Source organism: Chiloscyllium plagiosum, chromosome 18, assembly GCF_004010195.1.
Source record: "Chiloscyllium plagiosum isolate BGI_BamShark_2017 chromosome 18, ASM401019v2, whole genome shotgun sequence".
Lineage (NCBI taxonomy): Eukaryota > Metazoa > Chordata > Chondrichthyes > Orectolobiformes > Hemiscylliidae > Chiloscyllium > Chiloscyllium plagiosum.
Genome location: NC_057727.1, coordinates 33,342,431 through 33,364,664, shown reverse-complemented (window position 1 = coordinate 33,364,664; position 22,234 = coordinate 33,342,431). Strand labels below are relative to the sequence as shown.

The following is a 22,234-nucleotide window of genomic DNA, read 5'->3' as shown; positions in this document are numbered from 1 at the left end:
ACCTTACCATTAAGTGTATAAGTCCTGCTAAGATTTGCTTTCTCAAAATGCAGCACCTCGCATTTATCTGAATTAAACTCCATCTGCCGCTTCTCAGCCCATTGGCCCATCTGGTCAAGATCCTGTTGTAATTGGAGGTAACCCTCTTTGATGTCCACGACACCTCCAATTTTGGTGTCATCTGCAAACTTACTAACAGTACGTCTTATGCTCACATCCAAATTATTTATGTAAATGACAAAAAGTAGAGGGCCCAGCACCGATCCTTGTGGCACTCCACTGGTCACAGGCCTCCAGTCTGAAAAACAACCCTCCACCACCACCCTCTGTCTTCTACCTTTGAGCCAGTTCTGTATCCAAATGGCGAATTCTCCCTGTATTCCATGAGATCTAACCTTGCTAATCAGTCTCCTATGGGGAACCTTGTCGAACGCCTTACTGAAGTCCATATACATTGCATCTACTCCTCTGCCCTCATCAATCTTCTTTGTTATTTCTTCAAAAAACTCAATCAAGTTTGTGAGACATGATTTCCCACGCACAAAGCCATGTTGACTATCCCTAATCAGTCCTTGCCTTTCCAAATACATATACATCCTGCCCCTCAGGATTCCCTCTAACAACTTGCCCACCAATGAGGTCAGGCTCACCGGTCTATAATTCCTTGGCTTGTCTTTACCGCCCTTCTTAAACAGAGGCACCACGTTTGCCAACTCCCAGTCTTCCGGCACCTCACCTGTGACTATCGATGATACAAATGATGTGATGGCCCAGCAATCACTTCTCTAGCTTCCCACAGAGATCTCGGGTACACCTGATCAGGTCCTGGGGATTTATCCACTTTTAACCGTTTCAAGACATCCAGCACTTCCTCCTCTGTAATCTGGACATTTTGCAAGATGTCACCATCTATTTCCCTACAGTCTATATCATCCATATCCTTTTCCACAGTAAATACTGATGTAAAATATTCATTTAGTATCTCCCCCATTTTCTGTGGCTCCACACCAAGGCCGCCTTGCTGATCTTTGAGGGGCCTTATTCTCTCCCTAGTTACCCTTTTGTCTGTGGCCAATCAGGTAACCTGTACCTGCTCACATGCCATTTGTACAAAGATGGAAGGATGAGCCTGCAAATTCTGGCCCATGTATATCCAGGCCACATGATATATCTACTGCTGTGCCTCACATTGTACTCTACTGCCTGCCCAATGGCTTCTCTCACTTAGAGACATTAATTGTTGCTATCATGAGAGCCATATTGATCCAATGCCACCATTCTAATCGCCCTGGTGGTGCAGAGATAGTCATTGATTCAGTTCCTGCAGTCAACCCAGGTGTGCCTAGGACCCAGTGCCTGCTAACCTCTGCAATAATGTCTGTCCAGACTTCCTTTCATGGTCAGGAGAGACTTTTATTGCTGTTAGTAAGGGAAGAGCAACTCTCATTGTTCTCAGACATTTTTGATAGAAAATGTCATGTGGTGTCATGCTTTGTCTGATTTGAGACATTTGTCAGTTGAGCATGGAGAGCTTAATGATACTTCAGATATCAGTAGCAGAGGGGAAGGCTGGAACCACAGTGTTACCTCAAGGTTTCCTGTAAGCTGTTCCCACACAGATACTGTTGACTTGGAGGCATTGAATACATGGCTTGGCGTTGCTTAAAATTCATGTCCAGACCTCTAGTGGTAATGGTAAGTCGGTAACTCCTTACCCATCCCCCCCACCTTGCAATTGATCAGGCCTGTTCCTACCAACGTTTTACTGGACCGCTGCCTTCTAATCACAGTCAGGGAGCCGTTCCTACTGCAACTGGAAGGTCCACGCACTTTCAGATCTATCAGTCGGACTTGTGCCTGAGGCTCAACTTCATTTATTTTGTTTTCATGAAGCTAATACACAAGAGTGGCCTAGAACCTCAAGAGTCTTGCGCTAAACCATCCACTTGTCCTTACTTCAAATTACTGTGTGCTTTAGGGTCAGAGATCGACAGGTCAAAAAGGCCCTTCAGCCCATCGAATCTGCGCCAGTCAAAATTAACCATCTAATATTCAAATCCCATTTTCCAGCAATGGGCCCATAGCCTTCTATACCTTGGCATTGCCGGTACCCATCTAAATACTTGGTAAATGTTGTGAGGGTTCCTGCCCTTACCACTCACACAAGCAGTGAGTTCCAAATCCAGCACCCTCTGGGTAAAAACATTTTCTCTCACATCTCCTGTAAACCTTCTGTCTTCACTTTAAATCTACGTCCCAGGGTCATTAATGTCTCCATTAAGGGAAAACATTTCTTCCTGTCTGCTCAAGCTATGCCCCTCTAATTTTTTTACATCTCAATCATGTATCCTCTGTTCTAAGGAACCTAACCCCATTCTGTCCAATCTCTTTTTGTAACTGCAACTCTCCAGCCCAGGCATCATCTTGGCAAATCTCTTTGTGTACCCTCTCCAGTACGATCATATCCTTCCTATAATATAGATTCCAAAATTGCACACAATACTTTAACTGTGGCTTAACCAATGTATTATACATTTCCAGCAATAATCTCCCTGCTATGAAACCCTATGCCTCAACTATTAAAGGAAAGTATACCATATGCCTCCTTAACCACTTTATCTACCATCCCTAATACCTCAAGGAACTGGTGTACATGCATATCAAGATCCTTTTGATCCTCAGTGCTTATCACTGGGTTCTACCATTCATCATGTATTCCCTTGCCTTGTTTGTCCTGCCCAAGTGCATCACCCCACACTTATCCAGATTGAATTACATTTGCTGCTAATCAGCCTATCTGACCAGCCCATCTATATCCTTCCGTACTCCAGGGCTATCTTCCTCACTATTCATTACCCACCAACTTTTACATCGTCTGCAAATTGATCAACGTCCTGCAATCAATGCTAAACCTCAACTCTCTTACATCCAAATTTGTGCACAAATATCAGTGAGTAGCCTAGCCTTTTTGTTACGTAAACAGGCAACTCTGAGCCATGACACTACATAGATCACAATTTGCGTTTAATCTTCATTGTCATCTTTAAAGTAAGTAATTACTGGGTTATTTTCACCGTTTCCAAAAATAACAACCAATGGAATTTACATGATGTCTTTATTGTAACTTTGCAATTAGATTACAGGCAGCTCATTTCATTGAAACCAATTGCACAATTTTTGATCCTTATGGTTCTTTACATTTCTTTTCAAAAGTTGTACTTGTTTGGACCACGTTTTGGAAGACCATCAAACCACCTCAACACCCAGAGTTGAAGCATCTTGGAACCATCCATCAGCCATTCTCTGGACAGAACAAGACCTTTTGGATCTTGAACACCTGGACTTAGCTGTAGCAGAATATACCCAGAGCAGGCCACCATCTATCTATTCCAATGTTTATGTATCACAGGATGGTGAGGCACTTGCAGATAGTGAAACTGAATGGAACACACTTCATGGAAATATGGATTTTGGAATATCAGAACAAGATATTGATTATTATTTTGCTAGCATTTCCAGAAGGCATAGCTTTCGCCAAAATATTCTCCCATTTCATCCATTTATGGTCGTGGGTGAAACCAGAGTGTAAGTTGGGATGAAAGTGTGAAAATGGTGATTCAAGTGTTTTGAATTATGTTTTTGCCAATGGGAGGATACTGTATGTAATTATTAAATATACGTTATATGCAGCTAGTCAAGAGATGATTACTATTTAGTTCTGTGTTTACACTACACATCTATCTTTGTTTTATACAAATTAATTTTGCAAATTTAAAAGCTGAGAATTCAATTTTGAGTTTATGTAAGGAATAGTAGTTTTAAGAATCCTAGAATCAGAATGCGAAGGAAATGTGATTCTTGTTGCTTTTTTAAAAATATAAACAATTTTTAGCAACAAACAGGAATATTAAAATAATCGTTTGTTCCAGATCTCCTTTCTGATGCTTTGGCTGGACAGCTGAAGGCTCCCAAGATCAGCCAGAGATTTCCACTCTGTGTACTAGCTGTTTGTCATTGGTCCTCCAGGACTAATAAACTGCTCTCACCTGTTATAGGCCATATACCTTTCCTATCTATTTATCTATAATTAAAAATATACAAAAGCTAATGAAATTAATTTTAACCTAAATTGAGTAGGGCACTGTCTACCATAGGAATTGATTAGATATTATAATTAGCAGGATTCCATTGAGGAATAGCCTGAGGGGCCTATTTAAGAGCAAAGCATTATAACTTCATTTCACCAGTAAGACTATTCTTAAACCAGTTTTATATAAAACTGTGACCATCACCACTGAGAAGGACCACCATCTTCAGTTTCCCCTCTGTCCATAAGCTATCCTGATTTGGAACTAAATTGCTACTGTTGCAGTCAAAATCCTGGGACTCCCTTCCCAATAACATTTTACATGTATCTACACTTGAAGGACTGTAACGATTCAAGAAAGCAGCTCTCAGGAGGAACAGGGATGGGACAATAAATACTGGCCTAGCCAATCACATCCATACCCCACATACAAATTAAGTGAAAATCTGTACCAATCAAGATTCTGTTAATTTATTCTCCCTCTGCCTGCAAACTTAAAATGGATGTCAAGTTTTCATCCAGCATTTCTATACTCGATGAATGAGGTGTGATTTTTGCATCTATTTATGAAAGGAGTGTGATTTATGCATATATTTGTTATTTTTTAGGTGTTTGGATTTTAAGGTAGTGTCATCTGAGTGGTGGTCTATTTGTCTGAAGGAATTTCATGCATAACGAAAGCAGTCGTTTTCGAACCATGGTTTTAAACTAGTATGTGAAAGAGAGATGACTGAAGGCCTTCTGACAAGTTAATGAAATTTTTTTATATTGTGGAGTTTTAGAACAGGAGAGAGACGACATTGAAGTACATTAGCTCATTTTGGGTTTAGAATAATCAAGGATTGATATTTTAGATTAGAAAGTGTTTTATTTGGTTGAGGAAAACCTGACTGGAGTCAGATATAAGGATAGTTTCTCCCAGAAAACAAGATAGTTCAGACCAGTTAAGGAGATAAGTGTAAGGATTATAGTTTGCAAAAACATTCAGACCATGTGTGTTTGGTTAGAAGTCTGCATTGCTTATTCAAGATTTGGAGGTGCCGGTGTTAGACTGGGGTGGACAAAATTAAAAATCCCACAACACCAGGCTATGGTCCAACAGGTTTATTTGAAGACACTAATGTTCGAGGTGCTGCTCCTTCATCAGGTGGTTGTGAAGCAGGACCATAACACACAGAATTTATAGCAAAAGGTTACAGTGTCATGCAGCTGAAATGATAAACCTAGGTAGGTTGAAATGATGAAGGAGCAGTGCTTCGAAAGCTATGCCTCCAAATAAACCTGTTGGACTATAACCGGTGTGTGATTTTTAACTTTGCTTCTTCAAAGCTGTGAAAGTTGAAGATCTCAGCTGTGGAAAAGGACTCCACTGTCTCTAGGACCAGACTTGAAAAGAAGCAGTCAAGCTACAAATCTGATAGAAATATTTCTCTGCATTTTGATTAAATGTAAAGTGAAAGTATTGTGAGTAGATGGAATTTTGTTTTTCTGGAACTGCATTATGTAGGGAGCTTAATATGCTTTGTTTCATTTTTATTTCTTTTGCATAATAAACTATGTTTTATTGCTAAAATCAAATCTGTAGCTTGCTGTGCTTATGTTTTAATATAGGACCACCAGGTTAATTTAAATAAAAAACAAAGTATGATCAATCAAACCAGATTTCATTCTTGGACCTGACTTGGCAAGTTCTAACACCAGCTGGGATCATTGCATTGTATTTCCAATATCTATTTTCCTCGTGTTTCAATGCCGTAAATTCAATTTTGAATTTCTGTGGTCACACCTATGGTACCATAATAGACTCTGTTCAGATCCATTACGTTACACATATTCACCAGATTTCTGGAAGTGCGGTTTTCCATTTTCACTTTTAGTGATTGCTATCAATTATTATCCATCTTCAAAATGTCTCCACCTTCTACATAGAATGTTTTCAAAAGCCTCATGTATTGCAAAATATTGGTTTAGGTTAACCATTGCTTTCTGACCCTTCAAAATACTATTGAACTTCCAAGACCTGAAAACATAATCTATGCAATTCTCCAAGCTCTTGGGACTGCCAACTCCAGATATGATTCTCAAGTCTAGATGAAGGCTTTGTGGACATATCTTAGTGACTTCGCCATGTGGAGAGGTTGGGGTGTGCTGTGATGGTGTTGTGAGCAATGCTGTTGGATCTCCTTGTTCATGGTAGGCAGAGGGGAGATGCCAGAAAAAGTGCAGTACAAAAAGTCCTCAATAGCCTAACAGGCAAAGGAAGACTGTGTCTTACTGATTAAACAACTCATTGGAGGAGGTGGTTCCACAAATATCCCCATCCCCAGTAATGGAAGAGCCCAGCACAAAGGTAAGGCTGAAATGTTCACAGCAACCTTCAGCCAGAAGTGCCCAGTGGATGATCTACCTTGGCCTCCTCCAGTCGTCCCCAGCATTACTGACACCATCTTCACTCAATTTGATTAACTCCACCTGATATCAAGAAACGGTTGGAGACACTGAATACTGCAAAAGCTATGGGCCATGACAACATTCCAGCAATAGTACTGAAGACGTGTGCTCCAGAACTTGTCTCTCTCCTAGCCAAGCTGTTTCAGTACAGCTACAACACTGGCATCTGTCCGACAATGTGGAACATTGCCCAAGCATATCCAGGCCATAAAAAGCAGGGCAAAACTCGGCCAATTACCGCCTCATCTATCTACTCCATCATCAGTAAAGTGATGGAAGATGTCATCAACAGTACTATCAAGCAGCACCTGCTCAGCAACAACTTGCTCAATGATGCCCAGTTTGGGTTCCACTCAGCTTCTGACCTCATTAGAGTTTTGGTTCAAACGTGGACAAAAGAGCTGAGGTAAGAGTGACAGCCCTTGACATCAAGGCTGCATTCAACTGAATGTGGCACCAAGGAACCCTAGCAAAATGGAATCATTTGGAATCAGGGGGCAAAACCTCTGGTGGTCAGAGTCATACCCGACACATTGGAAGAAGGTCGTGGTTGTTAGAAGTCATTCGTCTCAGCTGCAGGAGTTCCCCAGGGTAGTGACCTAGGCCCAACCATCTTCAGCAGCTTTATCAATGACTTTCCCTCCAACATAAGGTCAGAAGTGGAGATGTTTGCTGACATTGTAAAACATTCAGCACCATTTGTGACTCCTCAGATACAGAAGCAGTTCATGTTCGAATGCAACAAGTTCTAGACAATATCCAGGCTTGTGCCAATAAGTGGCAAGTAACCTTCATGCCACACAAATGCAAGGCTATGTCCATCACCAATAAGAAGTAACAAAGAGGATTGATGAGGGAAGAGAGGTGGACATGATCTATATGGACTTCAATAACGTGTTTGACATGATTGCTTATGGGAGACTGGTTGGCAAAGTTAAATCACATGAAATACAGGGAGAACTAGCCACTTGGATACAGAACTGGCTTGAAGGTAGAAGACAGAGGGTAGTGTTGGAGAGTTGCCTTTTGGATTGGAGGCTTGTGACCAGTGGAGTGCCACAACGATCGATGCTGGGTTCACTGCCTTTCATCATTTTTATCAATAGTTTGGATGTGAACATAGGAGATATAGTTAGTAAGTTTGCAGATGACACCAAAATTGGAGGTGTAGCGGACAGCGAAGAAGGTTACCTCAGATTACAACAAGATCTTGATCAGATGGACCAGTGAGCTGGGCAGTAGCAGATAACATTAGTTTAGATAAATGTGAAGTGCTACATTTAGGAAAGACAAATCAGGACAGGAGTTATACACATTATGGTAAGGTCCTGGGCAGGTGTTGCTGAACAAAGAGACCTTGGTGTGCAGGTTCGTAGTTCCTTGAAAGTGGAGTCACAGGTAAATAGGATGGTGAAGAAGAGACAGGCAGAATAGGCTGGGGCTTTTTTCCCAACTACGCGAAAGTGAGGACTGTAGCTGCTGGAGATTAGAGTCGAGAGTGTGGGTGCTGGAAAAGCACAGCTGGTCAGGCAGCATCTGAGGAGCAGGAGAATTGACGTTTCGGGCAAAAGTCCTTCAACGGGAATGAGGCTGTTAGTCGAGGGGGTGGAGAGATAAATGGGAGGGTGGGTGGGGCTGGGGGGAAGGTAGATTAGAGTGCAATAGGTGGATGGAGGTGGGGGTAATGGTGACAGATTGGAGAAGAAGGTGGAACGGAGGGGTCAGAAGAAAGATGGATAGTAGGACAGGTCATGAGGATGATGCTGAGTTGCAAAGTTGGAACTAAGATAAGATGGGGGAAGGGGAAATGAGGAAACTGGTGAAATCCACAGTGATGCTGTGGGGTTGGAGGGTCCCAAGGTGGAAGATGAGGGTGACCTTGTAGAGGTTTATGAAATCATGAAGGGCATGGATTGGATAAATGGACAAAGTCTTTTCCCTGGAGTAGGGTTGTCCAAAGCTAGAGGGCATAGGTTTAACGTGAGAGGGGAAAGATTTAAAAGGGACCTAAGGGGCACCTTTTTCATGCAGAAGGCGGTACATGTATGGAATGAGCTGCCAAAGGAAGTGGTGGAGGCTGGTAAAATTACAACATTTAAAAGGCATCTGGATGGGTATATGAATAGGAAAGGTTTAGATGAATATGGACCAAATGCTGGCAAATGGGACTAGATTAGATTAGGATACCTGGTCGGCATGGACAAGCTGGACCGAAGTGTCTGTTTCTGTGCTATACAAATCTGACTCTAAGAGACAATCTAATCACTGTCCCTTGACATTCAGTGGCGTTACTATCACTGAATCCCCCATGATCAACAGCTGGAAGTTATCATTGATCAGAAACTCAACTGAACTCACCATAGAAACACAGTGGCTACAAGAGCAGGTCAAAGGCTAGGAATACTGTGACGAGTAACTCACTTCCTGAAACCCCAAAGCCTATCCACCATCTACAAGCACAAGTCAGGAGTGTAATTGAATACTCCCCACTTGCCTGGATGGGCGCAGCTCCAACAACACTCAAGAAGCTTGACACCATTCAGAGCAAAGCAGCCTAATTGATTGGCACCACATCCACAAGCATCCACTCCTTCCACCACCCATGCTCAGTAGCAGCAGTGTGTACCATCTCCAAGATGCACTGCAGAAATTCACACAGCATGTTCTAAACCCATGACCACTTCCATCTAGAAGGACAAGGGCAGCAGATATATAGGAACATCACCACCTTCAAGTCACTCACTACCCTGACTTGGAAACATATCAGTGTTCCCTCACTGTCTCTGGGTCCAAATCCTGGAATTCCCTCCCTAATGACATTGTGGGTCAAATGATTCAAGAAGGCAGCTCACTACTTCTCAAGGGCAACTAGGAACGGGCATCACATACTCACCAGCCAGTGATGTCCAGATCCCACGAAAAAGAATAAATAAAAAAATCCTACCATTACCATCAAGCTGGAAGATCAATCCAGATTCAATGAGTAAAGCATGGGGGCATGCCAGGAACATCAACGTGCATAGCTAAAAAAAATCAGGTGCTAACCTGGCCATGCTATGATACAGGGCTACTTGTCTGCCAAATAATGTGCAGCAAGCAATATGCGGGACAAAGTGATCCCACGGTCAACAGATCAGATTGAAGCTCTGCAGTCCTGCACATCCAGACTTGATTGATGGTGCTGAAAATGTGTTGCTGGAAAAGTGCAGCAGGTCAGGCAGCATCCAAGGAACACGAGAATCGACGTTTCGGGCATAAGCCCTTCCAATTACATAACTAGCAGGAGATAGAGGCTATACAATATCCCCATCCTTGATGCCGATCGACCCCAGCACACAAGTGCAAAAGACAAGGACAGAAATATTTGCATCTATTTTCAGCCTTCTTCAGGGCCTCATTCAGGGGTTCCCAGCATCACAGATGCGTGTCTTCAACCAATTCAACTAAGTCCACAAATCAAATGTACTGGCTGAATACACTGGATTTTGCAAAATCTATGGGGCCTGAAAATATTCAGGAAGTAATACTGAAGGCTTTTGTGCCAGAACTAGCCGTGCCCCTTGCAAAGCTGTTCAAATGTAGTTACAACACAGGCATCTACTCAACAATGTGGAAAGTTGTCCAGGCGCACAAAAAGACAAATCCAACTTGGCCAATTACTGTGCCATCAATCTACTTTTGTATTAGCAAAGTGATGGGAGGGATTGGCAACAGTGTTATCAAACAGCACTTGCATGCCCAGTTTGGATACTACCAGAGCAACTTCTGATCTTGATCCAAACATGGAAAAAAGAGCTGAACACCAGAGATGAGGGATAAGTGATTGCTTTTGAAACCAAGGCAATGTTCATCCAATTATGTCTTCAAGGAGCCCTAGCAAAACTGGAATCAATGGGAATTTGCAGCGGTACCAAGCACATCTGTGCAAGATGTACTTGGAGTGGTAACCTGTGCCGAATCATCTTCAACTGCTTCATCGATAACCTTCCTTCCATTATAGAGGAGGTGGAGATGTTCATTGATGATTGCACAATGTTCAGCACTATTCAGCGCATCCTGGGGCTAGCATTCATCACTGAATTGGATGAACCAAATAATATTTTGGCTACATGATCAAGTCAGAGGCTAGAAATTCTGCAGTGAGTAACTCACAAAGCCGACCCACTATGTACAAGGAACAAGTTAGAGGTCTGATAAAATATTTTCCACTTGACTGGATCATGCAGCTCCAACAACACACTCAAATAGCTTGACACCATCCAGGACAAAGCAGCTCACTTAATTGGCAACCCAGCCACTATGATCAATATTTACATCCTTTACTGATGCATATCCGCAGCAGTGTATACCATCTACATGATGCACTGCAGTAAATCATCAGAGCTCCTTTGACACCACGTTCCTAATCTGTGGCCTGCACAGCTTGGAAGGATATGGGCAACAGATGCATGGGAACGCAACTATCATCAATTTCCTCTCCAACACCATCCTGATATGGGACCATATTTTTATTGTGACTGAGTCTAAATCCTGGAACTCCTTTCCTAAGAGCAATGTGGGTGAACCTAGAACCAAACAACCACACCTTTCTGGATTGAATTCCATTTGCCACTTTTCTCCTCAGTCAACCATACCATTGAAAAAACCCTGCAGCTAACAGTCATCCTCTTAACTATCAACTACATAGCCAAATTTTGAATCAACTGCATAATTTCCCAAATGTGCCTCCCAGTTTTAAAAATATATCATTAATATATACCATAAACAGTAAGGGACAAATAACAAAATCCTGCAGAACACCAATGGAAAACACTTTCTATTCACAAAAACATTCCTTTGTTTTCTATGATTAAGCCAGTTTTGGATCCAACTCATCAAATCCTCTGTATCTCATGGGTTTTAGCTTTTCTGACCTGTCTGCTGAGTGGAACCTTGTCAAATGCCTTACTAAAATCCAGGTAGTCAACATCCATTACAAAACCCTCATCAACACTCTTTGTTACTTCCTCAAAAAAAAGTAAGACATGAGCTTCCCAAACAAAGCCTCTCTTTCCTTGACTAACCTGTGCCTAAGTAACAGATATAAAACATCTCAGTAATGATGCTCATAATTTGCCCACAACTGGGGTCATACTGACCAACTAGCAGCCTAGCATACAATTCAACCAACCTTTGTGATTTAGCCACCTTCAAGGAAGTCAGTCCCTCCAGTATTTCACACTTCTCTTGTGCTTATGCTCACATCAATATTCCATGCATTTATCTGAGGGTTTGGGAGGAAAATAATTAGCCTTAAAGAATGGAAATATGCGATGGAAGCTTGAGGTATTTGCTTCTTTTTGATGCCAGGGAAAATCCTGACACGCATTCTTCTGAACTGCCTACTTCCTGTGGCTGTGGAAGTCTTTCCAGAGACACAATATGGCTTTGGACCTTCTATAGGAGCCTCTAACATAGTCGTTTTTGTCAGACAAATCCAGGAAAAGTGTCAAGAACAACATTGAGCTGACCACTGCATTTAACTCAGTTAATTGTAAGGCTTTGTAGATTTTTGCCCAAAGATTTGGCTAGCAAGAAAGTTCAGCACAATCTTGTGAACTGGCTTCATAATAATATGGTTATAACCATCTTGTGGGGAGATTTGCTTCAAAGATCAACTGCCTCTAATGTCATATTAAGTACAATCAAAATGGAAAATTCCTTAACACATACCTCAGTGCCAAAACTGATCTACAGTTTACAGTATTATTGCCCACTCTGTGCCAGATTACAAGCTACTCTCAATCTCTTCAAGTCTGGATTCAAGAAACTCAGCCCATTCTTGAATGTTGTCAAAGCAAAACTCATTTATCAGTTAAATCTTTCACCACCCATATATGTTGAAGGAAAAACTCTGGAATATGTTGTGTACTTCCATTCCTTAACAATGAACTCTCTCAAAAGACAACCAATGATGAGGTGATCCAGTAAGGCTGTAATATATAGGAGCAGAAGTGACGCCATTCAGCCCATTGAGTCTGCTTCGCCATTCAATCATGTTTTATAAGTTTCTCAACCCCACTTTCCTGCTTTCTACCTTGATCCCCTCCGTACTCAAGAACCTATCTCAGTCTTAAGTATGACTTGGTCTCCACAGCCTTCTGTGGTAATGAATTCCATAGATTCACCACTCTGGCTGATGAAGTTTCGCCTTATCTCCATTCCAAAAGCTCTTCCCTTTACTCTAAAGCTATGCCCTTGGGTCCTAGTCTCTCCTACCAATGGAAACATCTTGCCAACATCAATTCTGTTTAGGCCATTCAGTATTCTGTGCATTTCAATTAGATTCGCCCTCATCCTTTGAAACTCCGAGTATAAACCTAGAATCCTCAAACATTCCTCATATGTTAAGCTTTTCATTCCTGGAATCTCCTCTGAACACACTCCAGGGCCAGTACATCCTTCCTGAGACATGGGGCCCGAAACTACGCACAATATTCCAAATGTGGTCTGACCAGAGCCTTATTGAGCTTCAGAACCACAACCCTATTTTGATAATCAAGCCCTCTCAATATAAATGCCATCATTACATTTGCCTTCCTAACTATTGACTCAACCTGCAAGTTTAACTTGAGAGAATCCTGGACTAGAACTCCCAAGTCTCTTTGTACTTCAGACTTCTGAATTTTTTCCCAGTATAGAAAATAGTCCATGCCTCTATTCTTCCTACCAAAGTACATGACCTCACACTTTCCCACATTGTATTCCATCTGCCACTTCTTTGCCCACTCTCCTGTCTAAATCCTTCTGCAGTCTCCCTGCTTCCTTAATGCTATCTGTCTCTCTACTTATCTTTGTATCATCTACAAACTTAGCCAGAATGCCCTCAGTTCCTTCATCTAGATTGTGAATGTATAAAGTGAAAAGTTGTGGTCCCAACACTAAGCCTTGCGGAACATCACTTGTCACCAGCTGCCATCCTGAGAAGGACCCTTTTATTCCCACTCTCTGCTTTCTGCCAGACTGCCAAGCTTCTTTCCATGCTAGCACCTTGCCTCTGACACCATGGATCCTTATCTTAATCAGTAGCCTCCTTTGTGGCATCTTGTTAAAGAACTGGGGCGGCACGGTGGCTCAGTGGTTAGCACTCCTGCCTCACAGCACCAGGGTCCCAGATTCGATTCCAGCCTTGTGTGACTGTCTGTGTGGAATTTGCACATTCTCCCCGTGTCTGCATGGGTTTGCTCCCGTTTCCTCCCACAGTCCAAAGATGTGCAGGTTAGGTGAATTGGCTATGTTAAATTGCCCATAGTGCTAGGTGCATTAGTCAGAGGGAAATGGGTCTGGGTGGGTTCATCTTCGGAGGGTTGGTGTGGACTGGTTGGGCTGAAGGGCCTGTTTCCACACTGTATGGAATCTATAACCTAAAAACTTCTTTAAGTCCAGGTCGATAACACCCATTGGCTCTCCTTAGTCTAACCTGCTAGTTACTTCCTCGAAGAATTCTAGCAGATTTGTCAAGCATGAACTCCATTTGATGAAACTATGCCGACTTTGCCCTATCTTACCATATACTTCCAAGTATTCAGAAATCTCTTCCTTCACAATGGATTCCAGGATCTTACTCACTACCGAGGTTAGGCTAATCAATCTGTAATTTTCCATCTTTTGCCTTACTCCCTTTTTAAACAGGGGTGTCATATTAATGATTATCCAGTCCCTTAGAACCCTCCCTGATTCAAGCGATTCCTGAAAGATCACTGCTAATGCCTCCAGCAATACCGGATTAGTTACGCTAGCTCAGTCTTCTACAAATGACGGCAACAAATGACAGCAAAGACTACCGAAGTTGGCAAAGGTCTTACAGATGAGAGCATTTGTAATCACCACACTTCTACACTGTAGTGAAAACAGGAGCAATGCCTCCCCTCATCCTCTGGATTCCATTTGGACGACCATCAAACAAATTCTAATGTCCTTCGTGAACCCAGCTCCACAAGCATTCACGAAAAATCAGTTCTGATGACTGAACATTGTGGCCAGATGGTTGCAAAGTGTCTCCCCCACAAACGTTTGTTTTTTATACTCTGAAATGGCGGAAACTCAGGACTCCAAGTAGCTGTGACGCTCAAACTGAGGAATAGCTGACAACCCCAAAACAATGCCTTGATCAAAATTCCCCACAGCAGATCACAGATTATTAATTTCATTGTCAGATTGATGATGTTTAAAATGTGTCACTGCATATTTTATACTGATGATTCTGGAAACATGATACAACACTTTAAGAATGTAAATAATTTTTCAAAAATCTTGTTTTCCAAAATATCTCCAGTTTGCCTTCCTGCTTTGCATCAATGTTTACCATCCATAGAATTATTTTGACAGGAGGAATACCATAGACATACTATCAAGTGTGATTAGTGCAGTTATGAAATTGGAAACATTTTGATCTATGTATTCTAAACTTCCTGTTATTTTAATAAGAATTCCTGCTATTATAGAATCCCTCGAGAGTGGAAACAGGCCCTTCAGCCCAACAGGTCCACACCAACCTCCTAAGAGTATCCCACCAAACCCATTCCCCTACATTTACCCCTGACTAATGCACCTAACCTACACATCCCTGAACACTATGGGCAATTTAGCACGGCCATTTCACCCAACCTGCACATCTTTGGACTGTGGGAGGAAACTAGAGCACCCGGAGGAAACCCACACAGACACAGGGAGAATGTGCAAACTCCACACAGTCGCCAAAGGCTGGAATTGAACCAGTGTCCCTAGTGTTGTGAGGCAGCAGTGCTAACCACTGAGCTAGTGTGCCGCCCAGATATAATTCAGTACCTCACAGATTATGCAAACTTCTTTAAAATAGTTCTACTTTTCTAAAGTATTGTTAATGAAGCTAACATAGAATCACTAAATGGTTTGAAAAATTAATGTTAAAATAATTTTATAGTACTGGTATATTAATTTTCAGTCAGTAGGCTCTTTAGTGTCTCACCCAGTTTCTGTCATTTATATGTGAACCTAGACATGCATGAGTTGACAGACTTAACCACGTTCTATCTTACTATCATTCAATATTCAGAACCGGCAGCATTTGTGACAAGCTTTCAAAGGGACAAAACGTAAGCTTGAATCAAGAAGTTTCCCTTAAAAATCATCTTTCATAATGTAGGTATACCAAAATTTGTTATATAATCTCCACTGCTTAAATTAGTCAATTTGGGAACTATTAGATTAGATTAGATTACTTATAGTGTGGAAACAGGCTCTTCGGCACAACAAGTCCACACCGACCCGCCGAAGCGTAACCCACCCATTCCCGTACATTTACCCCTTTACCTAACACTACGGGCAATTTAGCATGGCCAATTCACCTTACGTGCACATCTTTGGACTGTGGGAGGAAACTGGAGCAAACCCACGCAGACACGGGGAGAATGTGCAAACTCCACACAGTCAGTCGCCTGAGTCGGGAATTGAACCCAGGTCTCTGGCGCTGTGAGGCAGCAGTGCTAACCACTGGGCCACCGTGCCGCCCTGGAACTATTGTGAATGATTTTGTAACACACCACAAAGTGAATTCATCTACTAATCAGGCTATTGGCAAGCTTGATTACATTTTATTTTAAAACTTTCTAGCATTCTTTCAGAAACCCTGAATTTAAAACAGTGTTGAGGAAGCAATATTTGTTAAAACAATATTTGTAACCATACTAGATGTAACTAGAGAATGGCATATTGGAACAGTTTCCACTTGAACGTGTGATCAGCAATCTTGGTATGAATTGCAATCGTTTTCTGACTTTATTTTTTAGGGTCATGTTTTCATTTAAATTTATTCCATATAGTCAAATACATAGTCAATCATATAGTGCTTTGAAAATGGATTTGCAGGTAGACAGAATTGTGAAGATGTTATTTGCCTTTATAGGTCAGAACATTTGTGTATAGGAGTTGGGACACTGTGTTGCAGCTGTATTAACATTGGTGAGGCCACTTTTAGAATACAGCATACAATTCTGAATGCCCTTCTACAGGAAGGTGTCGTTAAATTTGAGAGGGTTCAGAAAATATTTACAAGGATGTCAGGATTGGACGGTTTGAGCTACAGGGAGAGGCTGAACAGGGTTTGGCTGTTTTCCCTGGAGCATCGGAGGCTGAGGTATGATCTCAGAGGTTGACAAAATCATGAGGGACATAGATAGGATAAATAGACAAGGTCTTTTCCATGGGGTGGAAGAGTCCAAAACAAGAGGGCATAGATTTAAAGTGAGGGGAAAGGTTTAAAAGGGACTGAAGGGGCAACCTTTTCATGCAGAGGGTGGTGAGTGTATGGAATGTGATGCCTAAGGAAGTGGTGGAGGCTGGTACAGTTATGACATTTAAAAGGCTTCGGGAAGGATATATGAATAGGAATGGTTTTGAGGGATATAGCCAAATGCTGACAAACGGGACTAGATTTATTTAGGATATCTGGTCAGCATGGACGAGTTGGACCAAAACGTCTACTTCTGTGCTGTAAATCTCCATGATTCTATAAGAGGCTGAATAGGCTGGGGCTTTTTTCCTGGAGTGTCAGAGGCTGACGGGTGACCTTATAGAAGTTTTTAAAATCATGAGGGGCATGGATAGGGTGAATCGCCCAGGTGTTTTTTCCTACGGTAGGGGAGCGCAAAAGTAGAGAGAGTAGGTTTAAGATGAGAGGGGAAATGTTTAAAAGGAACTGGAGGGGAAACGTTTCATGCAATAGATGGTGTGTATGTGTGGAATAAGCTGCCAGAGGAAGTAGTGGAAGTGGGTAAAATTACAATATTTAAAAGGCATCTTGTATGGGTATATAAATAAGAAGGGTTTGGAGAGATATGGGCCAATTGGGACGAGGTCAGATTTGGATGTCTGGTCGACACAGACGAGTTGGACCGAAGGGTCTATGACTCAATGGTTCTACATGTAAAATTCCATCTCAGCCAGTTCAATCAGGAAATGTTTTAAACGTTTTTTGAAGTAAAAAAAACTCGATAGATTTGAGAATGGCATCCTTGGTCCAGGTAGTTGTTAACACAGTTGAGAAAGGTTGTATCGTAAAGGATAAGCAAAAAGTGTCTGGTGTGCTGGTTGTAGGAATCCACATTACAAATAACTAAAAACAACAGAAGAATTATGGTTATTGGTGTATTTTTTGACAATTTCTTAGTAAGTTAAATATATATTATTTTAAGACTTTTAAAGCTTAATTTCTTCCTTAAAAAGATCAATTTTAAGGGCTTCCTCAAATGTTTATAAGTGGTTGTTACATTTAGTGGGAACTTACTTTTATGGTCAATTTCAAATATGGCCAGTTTTGTGGGCAGTGCTGATTTTCAATGTGATGCTTTTGAACCAGGAAATTGGATTTAAACTGTATGCATCTTGCATTTGAAATTTATTTATAATTTGTGCTGGTTTGGCAATTTTTGTACGAATTCGCTGGAGAAACCAGCATAATGGTAGAAATTCTACTGCATTATGTTTTGTTATTTTTCTTCTTTCATCAAATAATAACTATTGTACAACCATAACAGAATTGAATGTTCCCACCCCATTCCCCACAGGAGTTATGGGGACTCTGCCTCTGGATGATCAAGTCTGGGATGGGAATCTTATGACAGCCTTCCTGCCCAAATGCCAATTCAGATCTGGGCCCCACCCCTTCATCATTGGTATTCATGGAGTAGAACAAAGATTGCAGTTTCCCAAAGTGGTAGAAACCCTTGGTCAATGGAGCTCAATGCCTGATCGAGGCATCAGACCAGGAACTGGGGGGGGTAGGGGACCCCTGAAAGCCTCACTTCTATCCTTGTCTTTGACAGTCTTTCCTATGATCCTAGATGTTAGATCTTGGATCTCTGGGGAGTATAGCAGCCAGCACTCCTACGGTTATTGACAAGCAGTGGAGAGCTGCCATCCTTTTATTGGCCAGCGGCTCACAGTGAAGGCAGTATTTCTGTCCCTGGTAATCCTTAATCCCAGCAATAACTCAATTTTAGTGCTATCACAAACATTTAATCCCAAATATGTGTTTTTCAAACTCATACATTAGTATAATTTCCCTTTGCAATAAACTCAAATGCACATAGAGAGAGCAAACTTTATTTTATTAAATCATGCACATCACGTATGTTAGTGCAAATACTTTAATTTGTAGTCCAGAAATTCTACTGTACTTTCAACCTTTTTTACAAAATAGATTTAAAACAATTATTTTACTTTAAAAAATTTATTTCTGTAATTCAGCATATCAGAACAATATTTGCAAACAACCTATGTACAGGAGGTACCGAGGACCATTAGCATGTGTGTGTAGCTGGGGTGGAATATCATAGCTTATTGGCCATTCAAACAAATGCTCAGGTTGACAGACTTTTGAACAGATTGTTTTCACATAAACAAGTGTTTCTTTTCCCCACAACCTTGTGTTTAAACAAATAAAATTCCTGAATGAATGGGACATCTAACAAAACCCAACATTCACCCTCAACACATTTTAAGATAACCTATGTAGCAGATTTCTCAATACATTCTTGAAGATCTATTTCTATTCTCAAGAATATTTTAAAACAGCTGTAATGTTAAAGTGTTTTTTTCCAAAATTTGACTATGGAATCTTGTACCAATATATGCAATTATACAGTACAACTTCAACATATCATGCTGTGGTTGAAAATGTATAAATTGAATTATTTTTAAAATAAGGCAATACCCAACTCATTTGGCTAAAAAGGTGACATGAAAAAATTAAGGTGACGATCCATTTTTTCCTCTAACTCACTTTGAAACAAAGTGCTTGCTGGTATGACTCCTATAATGAGCATGACAGCTGTCTGAAAGACAGATGAAGGACTGTCCTGGGAATGTAGTGATTAAGGCAGTAGCATTAGACTGCTTTATGGTTGCAGATTTGAGTCCCAGTCATAGTCTACATTGTAAGCAAATGCTGTGCATCAGAAATATTTCAGTCAGCCTCTTACATCGGTATCCCCATCACTAGGGAAAACATATAAACATTTAGTCTTTTTATAACCAATTGATGCACAGTTTCCACCAACTGATATACAGAGAAGTGTGAATTTGATGCTATTTTAGGGATTTATGGTCCACTTACCTTTGCAGGTGAAACACTAATTGAGATGGATGACCATAAAAAGTCAGCAAAAGGAAGAAACAATTAAAATGCATCTACTATGTATGCATGACTCAAGGTTACTGCTGTTTCTTCAATAAAATGTACACTGAGATTTAAAAAAAATGTTGGGAGAAGTTAAAATCCAGTGAAATTCAGGTGTAGTCTCTCAACCGTGCAATAGCATTACACTTACGTTTTAAATGAGACTGCTATTTAAATGGCCTATCACCTCTTGTATGTGGATCAAACAGGCAGCAGCTGAACCATTTGTTTCCATTAGCATTAGTTTTCTGGCATAAGTGCATCAGTTGGTGGAATTGCATCACTATTATCAAAAGATACAGTAGAACTCAGAAGTGAAACTAAATTAACTTCGATGCTTTTAATATTTTGGTACCAAGAAGCCTAGTTTAGGCCACCATATTTCTTTACATAATTCCAAAGTACTGATTTATTTTAAAAAAGGAAAAATGCAAACCAAACATTATCTAGAGTAGAATCCAGTCACAAATTTTTATTCCCTCTATATACAATTACATTTTATACAGTTCAAGCAAAAATCCTACTGTCGTACTCTGAAACAGCCATGTTTTTGTTAGAGGTAAAAAGGAAACAGATCTGCTTGTTCCCTGTAGTAAAAGAAAGCCAATGTCAAAGGGGAGGACATTCGGTAGTTTGAGACACTTCTCGCAGTTTTATGGCGAGGCCCTATTCAATGCTGGGTATAACACTACCACCGTCACAGCAACCAGCACGGCCATCACTGGCATCCACTTGAACAATCCATCCTGAAAAATTTCATTGAAGAGGCAAGTTGACAGTTTATGAGCTATTGTTTTCTGATTATACAAACAAGCAGTTTGGGGCAAAATAAATTTTAAGTACAGAATAATCACTGTGCAGTAGTACTACACTTGAATATTACCTCGCTACAAATCGCTGATCACACATTGAGACTAAATGAGAACTGTGCTTTATGCAGGGCAAATCTCCAGTATTTTCAAACAATGAAGAATTGATAATGTATCCATGATTACTTAATTGTACTAATATAATTTTTCAAAAGTTCAAAAACATTATTTAGGATAATTACTATCTGCTGCAGAAAATAGGCTTTTTTCTTCCACTATCTTGTAAATTAAATATAATTAAATGTGATTGCATCACCTTAATATGCATTACAAGCGTTAAATTGAAATAAAGAAGCTCATACCACAAAGTACTTAATTAAATGTTACCCCAATCTGCTGTACTATTATGACATTTAAGCATGAATACTACAAAATAATTTTGCGTTAAGTATATAATAAGCATGCTAGACTGGCATGACTGTGATGGTGCAGCAAAACAGCAAAATAGGTACTGAAGCAGTATTTAGTTTACAAAGAAAATTCAGCAGAGAAGCAAAGAAAAAATACAGATGTGCTCCAAAACATAGTTAATATTGGTAGTAGAAAACTTTGCAACATACATTAGCAAATTAAAATGCATTAAGACTATCCATGCATTTTGTGAAGAAGGGATACGAGTAGCAGAGGAACACACAGACATAAATTGGAGCTGTGTACCTTCATCTACCATAGGTGATCGGACCACCAGAACAGGAAAGCCAGGATTAGGGCGACGCCTAGAGCAGGGATGGGTTGTAATATAGTGGAAGGCTGAAGGAGGTAAGGGATATTCACAGTCACTGTGTGCAAAGCACCAGAATACACAGTGAAGATTTTCAGGGAATATATTGGTGGGATATAAATGTACGTGTGCCAAAGTTTAGTACTGTGGAAAAATAATAGCTCTAAAATAGATCTCAACTTGTTTGCAAAGCGTTGTCTTGCAAAATATTTTACACATTTCCCTACAGACTAGGCCCAGGCTAGCCATCTTACTAGCAGAAAAGAAAATGTAATTTCTTGAGAAATATGATACTTACTACCTGGCTGAGCACATCTTCTGACAAGTACTTTTAAGTATTATAATTAGTGAAATACGTGGAAAAGGATATTCATGCTGGATAATTCTGCAATAACTTATACTAATTCTTCAAATACTTTATTATCTTACAGATCATGGCTCTAAATATTATTTGAGTGGTGGCCTAATTGTTTAAATCCCATGAAAAAGGTGAAGGCAAGTTATCCTAACTGATTCTCTTTGTAATTGTATGATTGTACTTTACACAAAACTGACTACTTCAAAAATACTTCATTGACTGCAAAGCATTTTGAGAAATAAAAGCATAAGGAAAGCAATTTAACTGTCTGCAGATTGCTAGAAACCCCAATCAGATAACAATGATACAATTAGAGCCTGTTTAAAGATTAATAACTTTGCATATCTCTTTTAGAAAAGGTTATAATTCAACACAGAAGTAGGCTACTTGCTGTTTGCGTTATTTTGAAGAAGATAAATATAGTTCTTGTGGTTAAACAGATTGGAGATAGGCTATCAGCCACAATCATGATGACTTGTGGAGCAGGGTCACGGATCAAATGGATTTTGGCTGCTCTTATTTTCAATGTTGCTATATATATATCTGCCAATAC

At 40.5% G+C, this 22,234-nt stretch overlaps 2 protein-coding genes across 42 annotated transcripts in view; one reads left to right on the top strand and one right to left on the bottom strand.

Annotated features, from left to right (window-relative positions):
• The window catches only part of LOC122559030, a 45,097-nt gene extending 39,913 nt beyond the window's left edge, over positions 1 to 5,184 (top strand). For all 4 annotated transcript variants that reach the window (XM_043708174.1, XM_043708175.1, XM_043708176.1 and 1 more), the window contains one exon: positions 3,214 to 5,184. In XM_043708174.1, the coding sequence (XP_043564109.1) occupies positions 3,214 to 3,589 (376 nt within the window). In that variant the 3' untranslated portion in view covers positions 3,590 to 5,184. The remainder of the gene's footprint in view (positions 1 to 3,213) is intronic.
• Positions 5,185 to 18,642: 13,458 nt separating this feature from the next.
• The window catches only part of slmapa (sarcolemma associated protein a), a 256,792-nt gene continuing 253,200 nt past the window's right edge, over positions 18,643 to 22,234 (bottom strand). For 31 of the 38 annotated variants that reach the window (XM_043708126.1, XM_043708125.1, XM_043708136.1 and 28 more), the window contains one exon: positions 18,643 to 20,479. In XM_043708126.1, coding sequence (XP_043564061.1) covers positions 20,387 to 20,479 — 93 coding nt within the window. In that variant the 3' untranslated portion in view covers positions 18,643 to 20,386. Of the gene's footprint in view, positions 20,480 to 21,259; positions 21,353 to 22,234 lie in introns of all 38 variants that reach the window. The other 7 variants (XM_043708127.1, XM_043708141.1, XM_043708152.1 and 4 more) reach the window with 2 other exon arrangements.